This window comes from Eublepharis macularius, chromosome 18 (genome assembly GCF_028583425.1).
Source record: "Eublepharis macularius isolate TG4126 chromosome 18, MPM_Emac_v1.0, whole genome shotgun sequence".
Lineage (NCBI taxonomy): Eukaryota > Metazoa > Chordata > Lepidosauria > Squamata > Eublepharidae > Eublepharis > Eublepharis macularius.
Window position 1 is genome coordinate 11,669,036 of NC_072807.1, and position 20,638 is coordinate 11,689,673.

Here is a 20,638-nt window from a genome sequence, read left to right on the forward strand (position 1 = left end):
TGTCCAGGAGAGCATTTCTGTAGCAGAATGTACAGCAACATTATTTTGTTTTATCTTTGCCTTTAGATTGAAATGTTATCATACCTTGTAATCCACTTTACTGAAGTTTTTTTTTAAATCATACTTGTAACCTTCCTTGAGTCCTAATAGGAAAAGAAGATTACAAATGAAAATAATAATAATATTAATAAAACACAAGTTTAAATGGAGGTTAAGGACCTCATAATAAGCATACCAAATCAGGGCTTTTTTTCAGCGGGAACGGAATTCCGGCACCTCTTGAAAATAGTCACATGGATGGTGGCATGCCGAGCGGCATGGAGGGCAATCTACACTCCCCTCTGTCTGGAGATCAGGGGGCGGGGCCACCGTCCATGTGACTATTTTCGCTGAGGGCGATTTAAACTTTAAAAAACTCCCCCCTTGTTCCAGCTAACCCAAAGTGACGTCATTATGCGGTCCTGAGTTCCACCACTGAGTTCCACCACCTCTTTTCCCAGAAAACACCCCCTGTACCAAATCAATGATGAAACTTGCCATCACACTTTCAGTGGAGACTCACCATTGTTGGATGGACTGAGGACTGGATGGCCTTGCATTGATCTGCATTTGCTTCATAAAAAAAGCTTTTATTGCCTATCGTCAAAGGCCATTACAATCACACACACACACACTAACACACAATGAGGCAATCACTTCATGGTATCTCCATTGTGGCATGAGGGTTCTCTGCTAGATCCAGGTTGTGAGCAAGTGTGATTATTGTCGCAAACACACTGTGGAGGTCTGATAACCTTGTTATCAGTGGTCGGGTCACTGGGTCGAACTGTAACTTCCCCCTCCAAGTTATAGCTGGCCTAACAACCTTTTCTTCTGTTTCTTACACATATGGCAACAAGAAGAGGGCTTTCCCACATACTCAATTTATTCCTGATTTTCTTAGCTGTCAATCTCCAAGCACTGGAATCAGTTTAGGCATGGGGGGGTTGGACTAGAAAGTCTGTACGGTCCCTTCCAGCTCTGTGATTCTGTGATACAGTTCTTACACATGTCGGCTCTTCTTTGGCATTTTTTCACTTGTGGAGTCTATTTTCTTCTGCACGTGCCTCAAATAATCAGGATTTTCAAGTCATTGGTGGCATCATCGGTGATGTCACAGCACACACACACACACACACACAGCCTTTGCATATGCTTATCTTGATAGATCAATATAAGGGCTGAATTTTTTTAAATAAAAGATTGAAAACGAACACACAGGGAAGTCTTTGCATGGAGAAGGCTAAAAGGGGAGCAGCTCCACCAACCCATATCTAAGCCCCTCCCCCAATGGTCCATGTGATGATTTTAAAAAGTTAGTTCCCTCCCTCCCCCCAGGGTCCAGTAGTGTTCCAGACCCAATCTGGCAACCCTACCCACACTGAGTATCTGAGAAGCCTGTAAATTGTTAAACTCGTCCACAGAAGGGTAGATTCTAACTACTGTCATTGTAAAGGAGAGGTGTTTGCCCCATTCTCCTCTCCCAGCCCTTCCTTCCAGCCCCCAGGAGGCAGAGGCCCAAGTTTATGGACTCATATGAGTTTGGGGGAGTTGCATGGGGAAAGGGGATAAAATCTTTCTTGCCTGTTCCCTCAGCAGAGATATGAGTCTACGTACACCGGTCCTCTGAACCCAGGGATTTACTTTCTGGAGGTTGCAAGACACACTATCTGTGTATGTGTGTGTTTAGGCAAAAATGGAGTGTACACGCATGGGTGTTAGGGCTAAATCCTCTCCACCCACTTTACATCATTAGGCTTGGTTGATAATAACTGCCAGTATTGAAGAAGGGCTCGGAGAAAAATACTGGAATTAATCAACCAAACACCGTGAGCTACAGAATAGATAGGGGCAAGCTTTAGCTCCTTCCCTTCAATATTTTTTTTAATAGACCCCCCCTCCAAAAAACCTCTACTTCCTTCTGCTTTTAAATAGTGTCATTTAAGTGAGGTGTGAAAAGAGGAGATTGTGTGTGGAAATGCACGTTACAAAGTACCTAGGGATGCTCAAGTGAACCTCATTTCACACGCCCCACCTCCAACTTTCCACCTCCTTCACACAGTCACACTTCAATTTGCTCAGTTCCTCCTCAGCTGCTAAAAAAATCCCAGTTTCTCCCACCTCCCACATCTATTTATTGAAATGCAGATCTTGTCGCTTTCTCACACCTTGAAAAAATGCAAATGGGCAAGTCAAAGGAGCCTAAAGAACTTTTTCTCACAGCAAAAACGAAGCTGAGTTGGCGCTCTGCCCTCCAGGATTCACTTGCAGAAAGTTCCCGTATCTGCAGGGCTGCTTTTGTGTACTACGAACTGCATCCTCACAATTCCAGATCATTTGTGAATACATTAGTATTCATAAGGTTTGGTGCAGTGGTTAAGAGCGTGGGACTCTAATCTGGAGAGCCGGGTTTGATTCCCCACTCCTCCGCTTGAAGCCAGCTGGGTGACCTTGGGCTAGTCACAGCTCTCTCAGAGCTCTCTCAGCCTCACCCACCTCACAGGGTGTTTTGTTGGGGGGGATAATAATGACATACTTTGTAAACTGCTCTGAGTGGGTATTAAGTTGTCCTGAAGGGCGGTATATAAATCGAATGTTGTTATTATTATTATTATTATTATTATTATTATTAAATAGCACTGGTCCCAATACCAATCTAGGTGGGACTCCACTATTCACTTCCTTCCTTCCATTGTGAAAATTGTCCTTCTGCTTCTACTCGGCTTCTTGGGGTTTAGCTAATTTTTAACCCATAGAAGGACCCATCCTCTTGTCACATGATTGCTAAGTTTACTCAGGAGTCTTTGGTGATAAAGTTATCATCTTTATCTACATGCTTGTCAACCTTCTCAAAGAACTCCAAAAGGTTTGAAACAGAACTTCACTATGCAGAAGCCGTGTAGACGTCCCATTAGCGATCTTTGTTTTTCTATGTGCTTAATAATTCTATATTTAATGACCGATTTTACTAATGTGCCTGGGATCCGTCTGCAAGGCTCTGTAGTTTGCTGTCGCCGTTCCATTCTTGAAGGTCTTTCTTGAACAAGCCGAGCTCCTTCTCCACCTCTGTCCAATGTGGTGGGATTAGCACCGGCTAGTGCCGAAGCGGCCTTGTCAACTCTGCTCTGAGGAATTCAAGGGCAGGAACAAGCCCCATGGGAACGCGTGCAGTCTGGAACACAAGGCCACCCCCTCAGTCCAGAGGATGGCTATGGGCCAGGAGCAAGGCATTCGTAACGTGGACAGCCCCCATCCAGGCTGAGGATGCAGGTCCATCCACGGCCCTTGGCAGATGCCTGGGGCATCCCAGGGTGGGGCAGCAGTAGAAGGTGTCTCATCCAGAATGGGCCAAGCCCAGGGCTGGATCAGTGACACAGGAAGGCTATGGCTGCTGCTGCCCAGGCTACTGTGACTATGGGGCTATGGGAAGGGGTACTGCCCACCACCCCGCAGGCACGGGCATCACAAACCCCCATCTCCCAGCAGGCACAGGGCAATTGACCCAATGGTGGCAGCCTTTCCAGCCATTCCTTCCACTTGGCATATGAACAGTCTACATCCTGCCCATCATGCAACAATACAGGAGACAGGTGCTACCACACGCGCATCAACATGCTGCTGCTCTCCAGCAACACCTATGCCAAGCTAGACAGGGCTGCTCTCCAGGGTCCGTGTGAGGCCCAGGTGCCCACCCCCATCCCGCAGGAGGTGCTGCCGACTCTCAGGTACCTCACCAGAGGGATCGTTCCAGGCAGTCATCGCTGAACAGCAGGTGTCCCTTCCTTCAGTGAGATGCTGCCTCCACAGCTTTCTTGGACACCATGCGAGAGCATGTGCATTTCCCCACAAAGAAGGTGACCCTCCAAACATGATTCATTGCTTATGCTGGCTTTCTGAATGTCATTGGAGCTGTGGAGTGTATCTGCATAGCCCTCACTGCCCTCAGGGTGTGTGTGGATCTGCAGTGGCACCACAACCACCACGTCTAAAGTTTCGACACCCAGGCCAGCTGCAATGACCAGGGCATCTCACAGACCTGGTTGCCAAGTTCCTAGGCAGCATGCACAAAGGCCATATCTTGACTGCATCGGGACTCAACTGGTTGACATGGGTCGGCAGGACCAGGTTCCGCTGAGTGGCTGATGGGTTCTCCCCCCCCCCCCCCCGCAGATGACTGCAGCTTTGCCATCCACCAGAATGGGGTAGAGGGACTCCAGAAGGCCCCCCGGACTGTAGAAGTGGAGGAATGTCCTCGGTGAGGGGGCTGCTCATGGGCCAGAATGTCAACAACATTATCAAGTGGGAGCAGGTCTGGGAACGTGCGTGGCAGCTGCGGCACGGATTCCTCTCCATCGGTGGCTACATCCACCCACTACCACAGTGACGCTGCCAGAGCCACATCCCACGGTCACCACCAGTGCCCTGGTGGCACACGGGGGAGGACCCAGTGAGGCTCTGTGCTGCTGCAAGGTGTCTGATCCAGTGGGAAGGCAACACTGCACAGGACCAGGTCTATGTGGCCAACACGGTTTGTAGTCGTGCTTCTGTGGGGTGGTGGTGGTTCAATTTCTTGCTTCTGATGGCCCACACAATGGAGCTAAATGCAGGAGTATATGATGGAATACAGTGGGACCTGTAGGTCTGTGCCCTGGCCTGGATGGCACCTCTAGGCACGGTGAGAAATCAAAAAGGCAGCCTCCCCCCCCCGCCCCCAACCAAGCACAGGGTCTGACGGAAATCAGGACACCCCTCCCCCCTTCAATGCAATGATGGACCTCTGGTGGTTTAGATTCTGCGCTTTTTATTTGTATCTCAACAACATACTCAAGAAGATATCAGGACTGGAATGTTCCCCCCCTCACTTGGTTGCTGGGAGGGGGGCATTCTTTTGTACCCAAATGATATGATCTTGCTATCTCTTACTCACGTCGGTTGCTTAAACTCAGTAAATGTTGTAAAGAAGAACCTTTAAGGATGATTATGCAAAGACCGCAATGATGGTCTTTGGGAAGAAGCCCCATAAACGTCAATGGTCCATACACAACACCTCCATTTATCAATGCAGGAATTTTAAATACCCCCGAGTAACCTTTAATTAATCTCTTTCTTGGAAGCCCACTTGAAAATGACAAAATCTAGAACCAAAAAGGTCATATTGAAACGTTATCATTCAAAAGGTGCTTTTTCTGGTCAATCCTGCTTTTTTCAGAATAAGGCTATAATAAGGCAAATAAGAATAATCCAAATCTGATATGGAGCAGGAGTTTGAGGATGAAATGATGCGCTTGTCAAAAACTTGGAGACTATTGGAATTGATTAATTGAAAAAGAGTTTAATTCTGCCTCATAGCATAATTGTTTGGTGTTCCACTGTGATCAGTTTGCCCAACACTGTGCATTAAATATCTTGTCTCCATACCCGTTTGGATTCTACATTGGCAGTGATAGGGTTGGATTGTGCCTGTCCACGTTGTGTGGGAGGCTTTTCAGTTTATTCAATCCGAGAACGTGGAAAGGATTTTTAGAAGTCCAAGATTTACCACCTGTACCATCAAAGCACTTCAAGAAAGGTTAGAGATTCAGCACATGAAACCTTCAGGGCCATATCAAAACCTTCAGATTCATAACTTCTGGTGGTATGAGCACTTCTCTGGTCTTAAATTTCCCATTGGGATATATGTATCAAAACTATGTAGTTTTAGATTAACTTGTTCATAGATTCTGGGCATCCATCCACCTTATTAAAAGTTTATTTTTTTTCTCCAAGGATAAGACAGGGAGAACATAGCTGAGCTAGTAACCTGCAGAACATTGTCACTCTACTCTCCAAGATATAAGGACAGATGGACTCACATTCTAGCAGTATCTGAAGAAGTGAGCAGTGTCCCACGAAAGCTCATAATCTACAATAGATATCTGAGGAAGTGAGCTGTCTCATGAAAGCTCATATCCTGTAATAGATGTATGAAGTGAACTGTGTCTCACGAAAACTCATACCCTACAATAAATTGTGTTGGTTTTATAGGTGCTACTGGTCTCTTGTACTTTTCTACTGTAGAACACTATTCTTCTCTATTTCAAATAAAATACCCATTCTGTTCATTTCATGCTACTGCTGATGCATTTTGTCCAGGGCTGGGTTAATAAAAGTGTACTACTTCCATGCATTTATTTCTAAAACATTCTCTAGCATCTTTATAACGCATCCCCCCTTCTTTAGTAATATTGTTTATTTAGAGGAATTAGCAGTGTTAGTCTGCAGTTGCAAAATAGTAGAGTCCAGCAGCACTTTTAAGACTAACCAACTTCACTGTAGCATAAGCTTTCGAGAACCACAGCTCCCTTCGTCAGATGCAACTTCACTGTAGCATAAGCTTTCAAGAACCACAGCTCCCTTCGTCAGATGCAACTTTATTGTAGCATAAGCTTTCGAGCAACCTGACGGTTGGGTCTGACGAAGGGAGCTGTGCTTCTCGAAAGCTTATGCTACAGTAAAGCTGGTTAGCCTGAGAGGAGCTGCTGTTTATTTAACAGCCGTTCCCCGTTCCCCTCTTTTACTGCGGGTGTCTTTCTCGGCCAAGAGGCAGGCAGGCCGGCAGGCAGGCGGTGAGGCGAGCGCCTCCCCTCCCGTTCCCAGCGCCAGGGGCTGTCCTGCCGCCTGCCTGCCTGCCCGCGTTGGCCGGGGCCGAGTCGGCCTTCCTCAGGCCCGCCTCCCGCGGCCTCCCGCTCGCCTGGCCCCTCCCGCGGGCCGCGGCTCCCCCTCCTCGCCTTCGCCCGCCGGGCCGAGATGCGGCCTCCGCGCGGGGCCTCCGGGGCCTGGGCGCCGCCGCTGCTGCTGCTGCTGCTGCTCTGGGCCTCCTGCCGGGCCCTCCGCGCCGCCCACCCGCCGCCGCCGCCGCCGCCGCAGGACGCCGAGTTCACCTTCCTGCTCCCGGCCGGCCGCCGCGAGTGCTTCTTCCAGGCCGCGCCGCCCAACGGCTCCCTGGAGCTCGAGTACCAGGTGGGGGCGGCCGAAGAGGCCCGGGGGTGGTTGGGAGCGCCCCGAGTCACTCGGGACGCAAGTTGCCAGCCTCCAGGGGGTGGCTGGAGATCTCCCGGACTGACAACTGAGCTCCGGGCCATGGGGATCAGTTCCGCTGGAGAAAACGACTGCTTTGCAGGGTGGACTCCAGGGCACTGTAACCCCCTTCCCCGAGCCTGACCCTCTCCAGGCTCGCCCCCCCCCAATCTCCAGGAGTTTCCCCACCTGGACCTGGCAACCCTAAATGGCTGAAAGAGGAGCTGCCCTCCCAAGGCTAGTCCCCGGGCTGCAGGCGGTGGCTCCCACCCGACCCCAACAGCAGCAGATTGCAAGGATGAGCTCAGTAGCACCAAACCCTGGGGGCACCTGCACCCTGCTGCTGCAGCAAGGAGCTGGCCCAGAGGGGCTCCCCCCCCCCGCCCCATCTGCACAGCTTCAAAGCTCTGCTTGCTGTTCTTTAAGGCTCTGGATTTCCCTTTCTTTGGCCGGGACAGACCAGCGCAGTCCCCCCATTCCCTTCAGTCCACCTCGCCGGCTCTTCCGGAGGTGGCTTCCTCCCTCACGCATCCTCTGTTGCACCCTGTAGATAATCAGCGGAGCCGGACTGGACGTGGACTTCTCTCTGGAGAGCCCTTCTGGAGCGCTGCTGGTGGAGGAGTACCGGAAGTCAGACGGGCTGCATACGTGAGTGACGCTCTTTGGAACTGGCAGGCAAGGGCTAGATGGCTTCAGGCCCTGAGCGGAGGTGGAGAGTCATAGCTGACCGATGGGCAGCCCCTGGTGGGGTTTTCAGGGCAAGAGACCAACAGAGGTGGTTTGCCAATGCTTGCTTCTGCAAGCCTGGCCTTTGTTGGCGGTTTCCCATCCAAATACTAACCAAAGCTGACCCTGCTTAGCTTCTGAGATCTGATGTGATCAGGCTCTCCGGGGCTGTCCAAGTCAAGGCAAATGAAATCCTGCCCTCAAGCCATAGTTGGCTTATGGGGACCCCTGGAGGGCAAGATGGCAACATGCATGAGTGGTGGTGGAGAGTGCCCTCAAGTTTGCCATTGCCTGCCACTGCAACCCTGGTCTTCATTGGAGGTCTCCCATCCAAGTACTAACCAGGGCTGATCCTCCTGCTTAGCTCTGAGAGCTGACCAGATCACTTGTGCTACTCAGGCCAGCGCTCATGCCAAGAGTGCTGGATTGCGATCTGCCTGACCTGACATCGCTGGGGGAGGGGGGGCGTAAACCCTGGATCCGACAGAGGCCTCTTTTGATTGACAGGCTAAGGAACGTTCAAATAGTTCTGCTTGCCTCTTGCTGGCCTTGTGTGGAAGGTGCTCTTAGCGATGCGCTTCCGGAGGCCTCGTTGGGCAGTTAAAGACTAGGACAGGGAGAGCAGGATGAGGGTTCGAGTCTGAACTGCTGACTTACATGCAACCAAAAAGCCCTAGAAAATATACTTGTTTCATGCAGCATGTAGATAACGAGTATGTGAAAAGCACTCCTACAGGTGGAACCTCTCTTAACTTGAAGGGTACATGAAGGATGACTGTCTAAAGTACATGAGAATGCACACTGAAATGTGGAATGATGATATTAATCATGTTCTTGAGGACAGAATCAGAATCTAATAAGAAATCTAAAATAAAAATTTGATTTTACAGGAGGGATTGATATGAGTGTGGCTAGACCTGCTGAAGTAAAAAAAACAGAACTGTTCTCAGCCGGGCATTGACTTTACCTCTCTCTGTTGGTTTCTTTTTTTTTCCTGCCGGCAGCATTGAGCCCACCGAGACAGGGGACTACAAGCTGTGCTTTGACAACTCCTTCAGCACAATCTCAGAGAAGCTCGTCTTCTTTGAATTGATCTTTGACAGCCCCCAGGAGGACGAAGACTTAAACAGCTGGGTGGAAATGGCAGAACCGGAAGAGATGCTCGACATTAAGATAGAGGACATTAAGGTGGGTAAAGGGGCAGGCACAGCCTACAAGTGCCAAGGGCAGAGAGGCAGGGCAGATTTTCTAACACTGACACTAGGTCCAGAATTGAGCAGGACAGCTCCAGCCGCATGCACAGGGTAATGCTCTTAGACCAAAGGAGTAAGTGCCAGTCAGTGTGAAGATCCGCTGCCATAGGCTTTGGCTAACGTGGGAGAAATGCTTCATCTGCCTAGCAATAAAAACTTGCCAACACTCCAGCTGTCTCATTCTTCAGTTTGCAATAATAATAACAACAACAACAACAACAACAACAACAACAACAGAAGATTTATATACTGCCCTTCAGGACAACTTAACACCCACTCAGAGCGGTTTACAAAGTATGTTATTATCCCCACAACAAACACTGAGAACTCTGGAAGAGCTATGACTGACCCAAGGTCACCCAGCTGGCTTCAAGCAGAGGAACGGGGAATCAAACCCAGTTCTTCAGATTAGACTCCTGCCCAGGGCTTTTTTTCAGCAGGAACGCGGTGGAACGGAGTTCCGGCACCTCTGGAAAATGGTCACATGGCTGGTGGCCCCGCCCCCTGATCTCCAGACAGAGGGGAGTTGAGATTGCCCTCCGCGCCCCTGGCGCTGAGGGCAGTCTGAACTCACCTCTGTCTGGAGATCAGGGGGTGGGGCCACCGGCCACGTGACCATTTTCGCCAAGGGCAATTTAAACTTTAAAAAATTCCCCCCCTTGTTCCAGCGGACCCAAAGTGACGTCATTGTGTGGTCTTGAGTTCCACCACCTCTTTTCCCAGAAAAAAAGCCCTGGTCCTGCCACTCTTAACCAGTACAGCAAACCACTGTTGGTATGGATTTTCTAATGGCCTGAGAAATTATACTGGTAGCTTCATCCCAGACGTCTGCCACTCGGCCTGTGCGGAAGTGTGAGCACAGGAAATGACACTTCAGCGTGGACGGGGAAGTGCTGCTCCCAAGGACGGGAGAGCTCTGGCCACTTGACTGGCAGTTCCGCGAGAGACGGGTCCAAGCTGAGTAAGTTTTGGGGCAGCACTCATCTCAGTCTTCATTGCTGAGATGAAACTTAAAAAGCAATGCAATAAACATAATGGGAAATCCCTAAAATGGCCACAGCCATCATTTTCAGCAATCTCACGCTAATCTTTGCTTTGCATTAGGCTGGGACCCTCCCAGGTGTGGGGGTCAGCAGAGCTGCTGTGTAGCTTGTAGGCATAAGGTGAACTGAATATGCATGCAGAACTCAAGAGCTCCTGCCTCTAGGAGTGTTTGAGTCAAAAGGATTCGAATTTTATCAGGACTGTTAGGTTGTCTTTTCAGGCTTTACATTTTTGTGTACACCATGGTGGAACCTCAGTAGTGGGCCAGGGTGCAACTGTGAGCTATTAATTCACATATACAGATCAAGGTATGTTTGAAATTGAACAAATGCTACCAGGCTTTCCTACCATGTCTGATCATCTCAAAACAATTTTTTTCTCCCTATGGAGACAGTTTTGGTGCCAGACGCCAAGCATTTGCATGTGTGAATCAGTTCTGAGAGGGATATTAATTAGACCGCTGAGTTTTTCTGGAACTTAATCGGACCTCTGGTGTTTTCCTTGGCCACACCAAAAGATCATGAAGCAGAAAGGGAGCATCTGACTTAGCAAATGAGGACGTTCCTCCTGGACCCCTGCATTCTTGGGACTGTTCCCATTATTTTCACGTTTCACATTATTTATGGCATAGTGAACTGTATGTTATTTTAGTGGATTAAATTCTGCTAGAGTGTCTCTTTTGCTGATTCACCCAACAACATGATGCCTCCTTCCCCAAAATGAGAGTATCTGAGCAGTCTTCCTCCTGCCCTTCTAGGAATCGATTGACATGGTGAAGAGCCGCCTGGAAAGAAGCATCCAGATGCAGGCGTTGCTACGAGCCTTTGAGGCCCGCGATCGCAATCTGCAGGAGAGCAACCTAAGCCGGGTCAACTTCTGGTCTGCTGTCAACCTCAGCGTGCTGCTGGTAGTTTCGTTCCTCCAGGTGTACATGTTGAAAAGCCTCTTTGAGGACAAGAGGAGAGTCTGGATGTAACAGACAGATGAATTGGTTCTCCCATACAGGCCAGGAATCCTGACCAGAATCAACTCTCACGTTCGGGACTGTTTGAAGGCTGCTGTCGTTGCCTCTCTATGGAGAAGGTTAGAGAAGAAATAACCACAGTCAAGATAAGGAGAGGTTGGGTTGCAGGGGAAGAGGAGGGTCCCTCCATCTTATACTGTGTTGGCAAAAAGCCAGAACACAAATTTGACAGCAAGGAGGTGGATGAAAAGGAAACATTAGGCAGCTGACAGCAAAAACAGACATTGATCTCCAAACGCCTTTGGCATTTCAGTAGCTTTGCTGTTCTCAGGGCGTGGGTACATACAGCTTTAAACACTGCTTATCCCTTGGGCCTAATCTTGGACTATTTGCATCCAATTTTGACCATGTGTGCCTTAACTAGAGGTGCTGGCCTGAGCTTGCCTTTTTTTCTCTTGAAAGGTTTCTTGCCCTGAGAGATCACATCCAAGCAGAACAAAAACGCTCCTGGGGCTTGCTTTCTCTTTAGCCTCCTTGCTGCCCCCATTTCTCCAGACACAGCTACCTGAGGAGTAAGTGCAACTGCCCCTATCCGCTGTGTCTTCCAAACAGTCGCTGAAAACGGTTTCAGCTCCAGCTGTTGGCGCTCTGCTAAAACTTAGGGAGGCTGGCTTGCTTGCGTTGGGAGTTGGTGCACTTTCAAATCCAGAGCTGCTTTCCTGTGTGTGAGAAGCCAGCTCCTTTGTTTCAGCAAGGCCTGCATCTTTCAGGGATAGGCAGCCGGAAGAGAGGGATGCCTGTTTTTTAGTGTGCTGGATGTAAGTTGGTGAAGAGGCCTGGCTGAATCTACTCTTTTGTGTTCAGGTTAAGGCCTGAAGTTCTTTATTGGACCCAGCAGAATTTAAATGTATGGTAGGAGCCGAACCCAAATCACAGTGACTCGTGACTTTAAATGCAGGCCAGCCCCAATAATTCATCAAGGCTGTGTGTGCCTCTGAGATCCTTTTTCACCTGGCTAGGCTAGGCTAGGGGAAAATGTTCACACCCTTGCTTTCTGTGGGATGGATGGCAATTAGAGATGGGGCATTTTCAGCAGTGGCACCTTGCCTGTGGAATGCCCTTCTCCTTGAGGGTAACTTGGCACCTGCTTTACTGTTCTTTTAAGTCTTGGGCCAAAACATTTCTCTTTATGCCCAGGCATACAGTGTGCCATCTTTTTAAGCTGTTTTACAGATACTGATTCATGCTGTTTAATGCTGTTTTTAATGGCTTTTTCAATTTTGATAACTTCATGGTGTTTTTCTGATTTTATTGTATTTACTTTGTGAGCCACCTCAAGCAGGTCGCTGGAGAGGTAGCATATAAACTTCCTAAATAAATAAGCCTGTGTTTCAAGGGCAGGTCTTATGCAATCAGGTGTAGGATGCGTCTTGCACTTCCTATAACAGAGATGGATTTTCAGTGAGTTGATGTCCAGTACTCAAGAGCTACTTTAAAGCTGCATTTTATTTTCCTGTTTCTCTCCCAATACATTAAACTGTGCTTGAAGCACATGGTAAGTTCTTGGGCTGCTGTTGGTTACTCTTCAGGGCAGCATCCTGTTAGGAGTTGTATTCCAGAGCCACCTAATGAGCTGCTTATCTGATGGCAGGCTCCCACTCTTTGGCCTTTGGACCTTCTTTCCTTGCCAAATACCTGGCACACTATTATGACGAGATGCTAGGGGTGGCATCTGTGAACTGATTCCAGAAAGGGCCGGTCAGTGTCATGTGGTTCAATCAAGTCAGCCAGACGGAGCTTGTGTTCTGTGTCTGCTGGAGACCTGAAAGTCACTGTTACACCCAAAAAAAACTTCAAAGGGAATATACAATACGAAAGCGTTGAAGTAGAACTCATCAAGAAATTAAAAACTCTCATCCTGGATTAAACATACTTGGGTTCCCTTACTTTCATTTCTAATAGCTCAACAGAACCTAGTTTTTAGAAGCTATCATTGCTGTTCTCAAAATATTGTGTTGTACGGTAACCCTGCAGTGGTATAGGCTAACATTTCCTTAGGCTTAAGACGGCTTCTTCTTTTATTAAGCTACACATATCCATGTCCCGTGTGAGAGGTGCTGGAATCTCTGACCTCTGCTACTGGCGGGCAAAGGTCCTTCTCCTAGAAAGGATGTAAATAGTTTTAGAGTAACAAAGCTTTTGCTAATGATCTGTCATCATATTTGTACAGTCCGTATCCATCCCATAGTATGTCACAGAGCTACTTCAGGATGGGTCCTTCCCGCCTTCCTAAATCTCTGATGGAAATGAGAGACCACTCGGTGAAGCCTCCATGGCTGCCTTGACTTCAGCTATCTTTACAAAGCATTCTCGGTATATTTAGCTCTTAGACAGCCAAGACCACACGGTCTCATCATTTGCTCACAAGATGAAAGATGAAAACTTCTGGATGCAAGACACATGCCCTGCCAACAGCTAAGGCCCCCCCTTCTATTTATCTATTTTGTAAATGTTATCTATAGTCCACATTTCTCACGGAGACTCAGAGCAGTTTACACAGTGCTTAATTATGTGAATTAGCCCTTCTTTGGTACATTCAGTATTTTCAGATGAGACCCAGAATCTCTGTAGGCTTATAAAAATTGCGAGTGAAGAGTAAAGGCTTTCCACTATCATCTAAAAGGTAAAAAATAAGTAACGTTGGAATTGGAAAATTATATGAACAATAATGGAAACAAGAAGGAGAAATGGAAATCTTTCTTTACTACAATTCTGCCTTCACATGTGTAATCTACATCCAGTACTTTGGCCTGTTTTGGCTACAGCTACCAAGTAATTGTTTTGTGGAACTCAACCTGCAGGCATCCAACCTTGCAGGGCCGATTTCTTGTTTAACACCCAGAGGGGCTGGAGATTCTGTTTCTTGATCTCTCAGCTGAGGGTTGGTTTAGAGGGGCTGGTGGTGGCTCCGACTGCCCTAAGAGGTGAGGATTCACTCCCCAATATTGAGTGTCTTGCCCTTGACCTCTATTCTGAGCTTCTTGTGGGACGGGGGGGGGGGGGGCTACTGCACACCCCTCGTGGCTGGGAGAACCCCAAGCACAGGGCAGACCCCCAGCTGTGTCTGAGTGACAGACAAGGCACCTGAATAAATCGTAACGTTGTGAGCAGACCCACAAAGCACAAAAAGCTATTCATAAAAGTGTGCATGTTCTCAATTGAACCAGTGATTTCCAAAAAAGGAAATCTGACCCATGCACACAAGGGACAAGGCAAAGGGCAGGAAAAATTGTTAATAAACAGCCACGCAAAGAGAGCATTAAGGAGTCACACACACACACCCCACACAAACACACTACAACTTTGGAGGCAAAATAATGATCTCTTCAGGCCTAAGCAGCTGCTGCTTTTCAAGAAGGGGACACTAAATATTTGGGTCGGATATCAAGGGGGCATTCCTGGGGCATAAGAGTACTTCTGTTGCTGGTGGAGGGGATGCTGCCATTCCCCCCACCCAGAACCCGCCCATTACTGGGGGTTGCTTGGGCCCCAGCACCAGAACGTCAGGAAGCCAAAGGGCTGTTCTGGCCCACGTCACTCTGCAGGGCTCCTTGAATGGGCAGCTCAGCTATGAGACAACAGAGGGCCGAGAAAGTGCATGTGAGAAAAGGACAGAGCTGGACAGAGGAGGGAGCGCTGGGGGCAGGGGTTGGAGAGCACTCCCCCCCCCCGGGGGGGCACGGAAATTGTCCCTGGGGGTTTGTGCTTTGTAGCAGCATCTGCTTCCACCCCCCCGACCCCACTTGCTCTTATGCAAAGAAAGCTTGGACTGAGAGTCTCTTCTGGCGGGACTATGTTCTGTGCTCCAGAAACAACCAGCAAGTTTTAATTGGCAAAGAGCAGCAGAGACTACAATTCCTGTTGCATGCTTACTCAGGAGTAAGTTCCACTGACCAGAGTAGGACTTACCTCTAGGTAAATGTGCCTAGGACTGCACCCTAGGTGTGCTCTCAGAATGCAGGTTGAGACACGAGGGCGACATGGTGGCCATTGCTCCCAAGAGCCACTGCCTTGTAGCTGAGGCACTGCAACCGCCTGGCTGGCTACAGGGGCAAGCTCAGGAGTCACGTGAAAGAGGTGGGCTGGTTACCGCAACTGAAACTGCTCAGCCTCCGTCAGAAGGTGGCGAGGGAAGAGGTAGAAATCTTGCCCAAGGAACAGGCAAAACATCCCGCATCTGGGCACTTGTGAGGCACCACATGCTTCCATAGGCAACTTAGCCTATGCTTTGCACCCAAAATGTAAATACACCAACTGATTTTTAAGTGTGGTCAAACTGTCATCAAGCACACCTCAAAACGGCAATGCCATTTTCACAGATTCCATGAACGGCAACCACGCCCTGATCCAGAACTGCTTCCATTCACCCTAAACTCTATTGACATTCTAATAGAGATCCAGCGAGGCAAAAAAACCAACCGCACAGCACAAGATGGCAGAGACCTTCCACCAGCAGAATTTCCCTTTATTTAGTTTATTAATAGTATACAGAATGGAGGCACTTATGTCAAACAGTGGAGGGCTTTTCTCATCTAAAGACAAGGGAGAGAAGGTTCTTAGGCCCCTTTCCCCCATGGTAGGAACAGGAAGTAAATCATCACAAAAGTATTTAGAGTACAAGGTTGGCCGACCAAGCAACTGCCAGTTTCTAGAGAAGGGATGAATGGACAAGCGGTGGGAGATCACGAAGGGCCCAAGCTCTCCGCTCTTCTAGGCCCAGAGGGACCTCCATTGGAAGGCAACACTGGTTAGGAGGACAGACAGTGCGGAGTTCAAGTAGAAAAGGCACCAGTTAGTCTCATCTCTGGAAGGCCTGGCCCACTGCGGGCATCAAGCAAGCAACTACAACTCCCAGTCAAGCAGGAAAAGGTCGCTCAAAGGAAACGTTTAAGGCAGGTGGTGTGTGTGTGTGTTGCTGTTCCTTCCATCTTTCCTGAAGTATCCCTGACGGGGGGCTGGGACTTTACTGATTTCTTTTTTAAAAACCCTAGAATTTATACAAGTATTAATACACAGTTTGTCTTTATGAAGAAGTATTTACAGCCATGGCCCAGAGAGGGCAGAGTGCTTGGCTAGTCCTATTGAGAAGGATTCCACGTTGCTTCACAAACTCTCCGGGCTCTAGTGAGAAAGCAGCAGCTCAAACTCTTCTGCTGCGCCAAAGCCACTCGGGGGGGGGGTGTGTGTGTGTTAGTGCTCAAGACCTGTTTGTTGGTCACGCGAAACCTGCTGCAGCCTCGAGGGAGGACAGAGCTGTTCCACTGAGGAAGGACAGCGTAAGGTTCCTTTCTTGAGGCAAAGTCCCTCTTCCGGTTTGGCGGGGAAAGGCTTCCCACCGTTCACACAGAGGTTCACCACCCTTGATCACGCCACTTCTCAGTACAAGATAAGGCAAGTTACAAGTGGTCACAGTCAATTCATCAGGTAATAGGCAGCTGGTATTGCAGCCTGAAAGGTCTCCAAGACATCCCTGAAGCCAGCCGCTGGGACCCTGCCCTGCTGTCACTAAGGAGGGACAGCCAAATGACCGGGGTGCTGACAGCAAAATCCGTGGCTTCTTTATAAAGCACAAGCACTGGCGGGTGTAGAAGGTGGCAGAGCTTGAAGATCATCATGATATCCAAGGCTCAGAGGCCAGCCAGCTTGCCTTCCTCTGCTTGGGGTGGTCTTGCTGCGGCTTTCAGTGCAATCCTATGCAGAGTTACTCCAGTCTAAGCTCACTGAAGTCAAGGGGCTTGGACTGGAGAAACTGCATGGGATCGCAGTCTTAATTTAGTAGCAAGTTATTTGCAGTCCTCATCATAATTTCATTTTCTTGAAAACTATAAAATAGAAACTGATCTAAATTTCTAAATGAAATTTAAAGGGGGGGCGGGGAAGGAAAGCAGATCTAAGGCGTAGATTTTATATACAGGGGAACAAAGAAATCCAGAGCAAGGGGAAGCAGTCCAATCAACAACAGTGGGAAAAGGAGATTCTATGTGCTCAAATCACAAGGGATGGCTGGAAATTCACCTCTTTACTCTCACACATTCACAAGCAATCACCCAGTGAGGGAGGTTTCCTTTCTCTATTTTTTAACAAAGTGCAAAACAACTCCACAAATCAGAACCCTCCATGTTCTCATGAGGAACGGGTCTGGTATGGCCACCCGGAGGATGGTGAAGCAGCTGCTGCCGCCACCACTGCCTCCTCCCCAGAGAATGTTCAGGACGTCAAATCCCACCCTAGCCAAGACCCACAGATTGGAGGGAGAGGGAAACCGTGACAAGGAATGCTTGGCCTCTCGGGGCTCTTGACAGATCACAGACCCACAGCACCCATCCCAGGGTTGCCGGTGCCACAGCTGTGACGGGTGGGGAGAGAACATGGGCCTTGGCTACAGTCGATCACAGTCGCAAAGAGCTCTTTTACACAGGAGATTAGGCATGAGTTCTTTCCACAAGATAGTTAACAAGCAACAGCTCCCCAGGATTTTGGTGGTTAATCTAATAAAGAGGGCTCAGCTGGTCGGATAATGGTGGGCCGGTTTGGTGCGGCAGGGGGTCTTCTGCTGCAGAGAGAACGAAACAAAAAAAGGATGTGAACATTGCGAAAGGGGAATCAGACAGGAAGACACTCCTGCCCGCTCCACAACACTTCAGCTGGGTAACATCTTGACTTCTTTCACACCCCAAGTTGCCCTCAGATGGTGCTCCTGGCCTTCCTGTCTAACTGCTATTCCACGGTTTCCTCCGGATAAGCTCTGCCACTGACTCCACTCTTTCGTCACACCACCCAATGGCTTCCAGGACCACCTATAGACAACTCCGCCCCTCCATCCCTGAATTTTCCCTCTCCTTCCAATCCCACATCTCCAACGGTCAGTCTGATATTTCTACTTGTGTCTTATTGCCACTGCAAATGCTTATCTGAAAGCGTGCGAGGCTGGGCTCCTCATCTTTCTGCCTCAGCCCTTGACTCGTATACGTTCCATATCCACTGACAAGGCCGTTCCCCACCTTGCAGAACAAGTGGTCAAAACCCTTCATCTTTCATCACTTCGATCTGGCTCCAGTTCTTTGTCTTTCCTACTAAGTCGTTCATGGCACTGCTTTCTCCACCTTCCACTCATATATTCTGATCCATCTTGGCTCACAACAACAGTTGCTCTTTCAGCTTTGCCATTCCCAGCTGTCCTGCACCACACATTTTGCTCTTCCCCGTCTCCCCTCGGAACGCAAACTGCCTTCCATAACACACCTGCGTGATGTCACCTCATCGCCCCTTCCAAAGCCCACCCTCTCCATAAAGCCCTTATTTCCTGTCTCCTACATGGTATATTTAACTAAGGATTTGCACCTCCATTTCCTTCATGTCAAAACTGGCAGCTTTTATTCTGTGAAAACCCCATAAACAAGCTGACGGCGCCAGGAAGAGGCGCTCTTGGATATTCCAATACAGAATGATCCCCTTGTTGATTCCAAGGATGTTTCTATCAGAACTCACTCAGCCTTCTTCAGGCATCCTAGACTGTTTTGGACTAACCTCATAGCTAAGCAAATCCTTCTCTCTGTGAACTACATGATTAATTAATTGCATCTTCAAACAAATAACATCTCTTCTGACTTAAGTTGTTTGCCACAATATTTAGTATGCTCTACAGGAATAACAACAACAACAAAGCTTGTATCGCTTTTCTAGACAGATTAGTGTCTCACTTAGAGCAGTGAACAAAGTTGGTGTTGTTATTATCCCCATAATACAGCTGGGAAACTCGGGCTGAGAGGAGTGGCTTCTCCAAGGCTACCTGCTAAGCTCACGGCAGTAGTGAGAGTCAAACCAGTGGAATGCTGATTCGCAGCCCAACCACTTAACCATTATGCCATACCAGCTCTTTAACAGAGTATCTGGTTAAATTTTATGAAATCTGAAAGTTGCTTAATGTTTGCAATCCCCTCCCCACACCTCCCTACAAACAAAGAGCTGGCAAATATTCTTCGTATGAAATGGAAACGCAACCTCCTATGGTCTCTCAGAATTTGGATTCAATAGGATTTATTCTCATTTGTTGAAATAAATCTGAAGTATTAGCTGAAGTATCAGATGTATGGACATTCTGGGCAGCTAGGGAGAATTGCCACAGTAAAGATGCATTTTTTGCCCAAAATTATTCTTATTTAGAAATATTCTTTTACTCGACCAGATGTATTTTAATATTGGCTTTTGCCATTGATCTATAATACTATGAGCAACTAAAAAACTTCTATGAGTAGCAGTTAAAACTACGCATAAGAATTTGAAAAGGAGAATCAAGAGTCCCTACTGTTAAATTGTGCTATATAGCGGCAAGATTGACCTTCCTGAAAGAATGGCTTCCACCAATTGAAGCTGTGCCCATAAGATCAGTATTGTGGTTTTGTAAAAGAAACTGGCACTGAAATATTATTGATATAGGCCTATTTTAAAATTTGCTATAATCCAAGACATATTTTAAGTTCACTTCTGACCACTGGAAACCTTCACCCATCTTTTTAGCGTCTTTCATGTTCACCCTCGCTTCACTGCCATAGTGGTTGGAAACCTAGAATGCTCACGGGGAGGTACATGTTCCTATGGCCCATGTTCATTTCATGCTTCTATGAACTATGAAATGCCTTGGGCATTGTGGGAAGGCAGAATCAAATATTTTAAATAAAAATCCTGACGATAATACAAACAGAGCAATTCCACACTAAGCAGAATCTACAGCTTGAGTGGGGGCTACAGCACTGAAGGCCAGGAAACCCCGAGACACCTTGATGCCTATGCCACGTGACTACTACCATGGAACGTATCTCTTTCTAAGGATATTGCAGCATATTAATATTCACAAGGCTACCTTCCAATGTTCAGTTCTGATGTTCCTCCCATCTCCCGATTCAATCTTGCTAACCATAATAAGGGAAGTATAGCTGGACAAAGAAATAAACCACTAGAGCCAAGACCTACACAGTATTTGTCACAGCTTGGCAAGGCTCAGCTGAGTACAGCTGCTGAAGGGCAACCTGAATTGACCATACCTGGGCACACCTGGAGGGATGCCAGGTGGAACACGTGCTGGTCGTGAAGGAATCTGAGGAGGTGCTGAGAAAGGGTCACTGTTCGCAACAAATGTTCCTTGAGGTCCAGGGCGTGAAGGAATGGGTGGTGCCACAAAAGAAGGGCCACTTGCTGCTGGTACTGGAATCAAGGGGGGCCCTGGCATAGGACCCCTCACAGCTGGGGGTCTCCCCGGGGGCAATACTGTACTAGTGGGCCTTCGCTGTGGTGTCGGGCTGCAAAGGAGAGAAAAAGAGTAGTATAGATAGTCCATGAAGTTTAAGACAACAGGGACCTCAAAATAAAGCAAATAATTAGTTCTAATTCAAAGGGCAAGATGTGAGCCTCTTCATCTGCCCAAGAATCGGTTTGGAGAACTGACCCATAAACTGTGAAATGTTATTGCAGACCTCTGTTGAACGACACTACAAATTAG

At 48.2% G+C, this 20,638-nt stretch overlaps 2 protein-coding genes across 5 annotated transcripts in view; one reads left to right on the forward strand and one right to left on the reverse strand.

The window, feature by feature from the left end:
- Positions 1-6,726: 6,726 nt before the first annotated feature.
- TMED1 (transmembrane p24 trafficking protein 1) lies at positions 6,727-13,014 on the forward strand. Its single transcript, XM_055002383.1, has 4 exons — positions 6,727-7,038; positions 7,646-7,743; positions 8,826-9,009; positions 10,876-13,014. The coding sequence occupies exons 1-4, from the start codon at positions 6,826-6,828 to the stop codon at positions 11,092-11,094; spliced, it is 714 nt and encodes a 237-aa protein (XP_054858358.1). The 5' UTR covers positions 6,727-6,825; the 3' UTR covers positions 11,095-13,014.
- A 2,568-nt stretch (positions 13,015-15,582) lies between these two features.
- Positions 15,583-20,638, reverse strand: part of DNM2 (dynamin 2) — a 68,803-nt gene continuing 63,747 nt past the window's right edge. For all 4 annotated transcript variants that reach the window (XM_055002382.1, XM_055002380.1, XM_055002381.1 and 1 more), the window contains 2 exons: positions 20,184-20,438; positions 15,583-17,695 (listed from right to left, as the gene is read on the reverse strand). In XM_055002382.1, the coding sequence (XP_054858357.1) occupies positions 17,626-17,695; positions 20,184-20,438 (325 nt within the window). In that variant the 3' untranslated portion in view covers positions 15,583-17,625. The remainder of the gene's footprint in view (positions 17,696-20,183; positions 20,439-20,638) is intronic.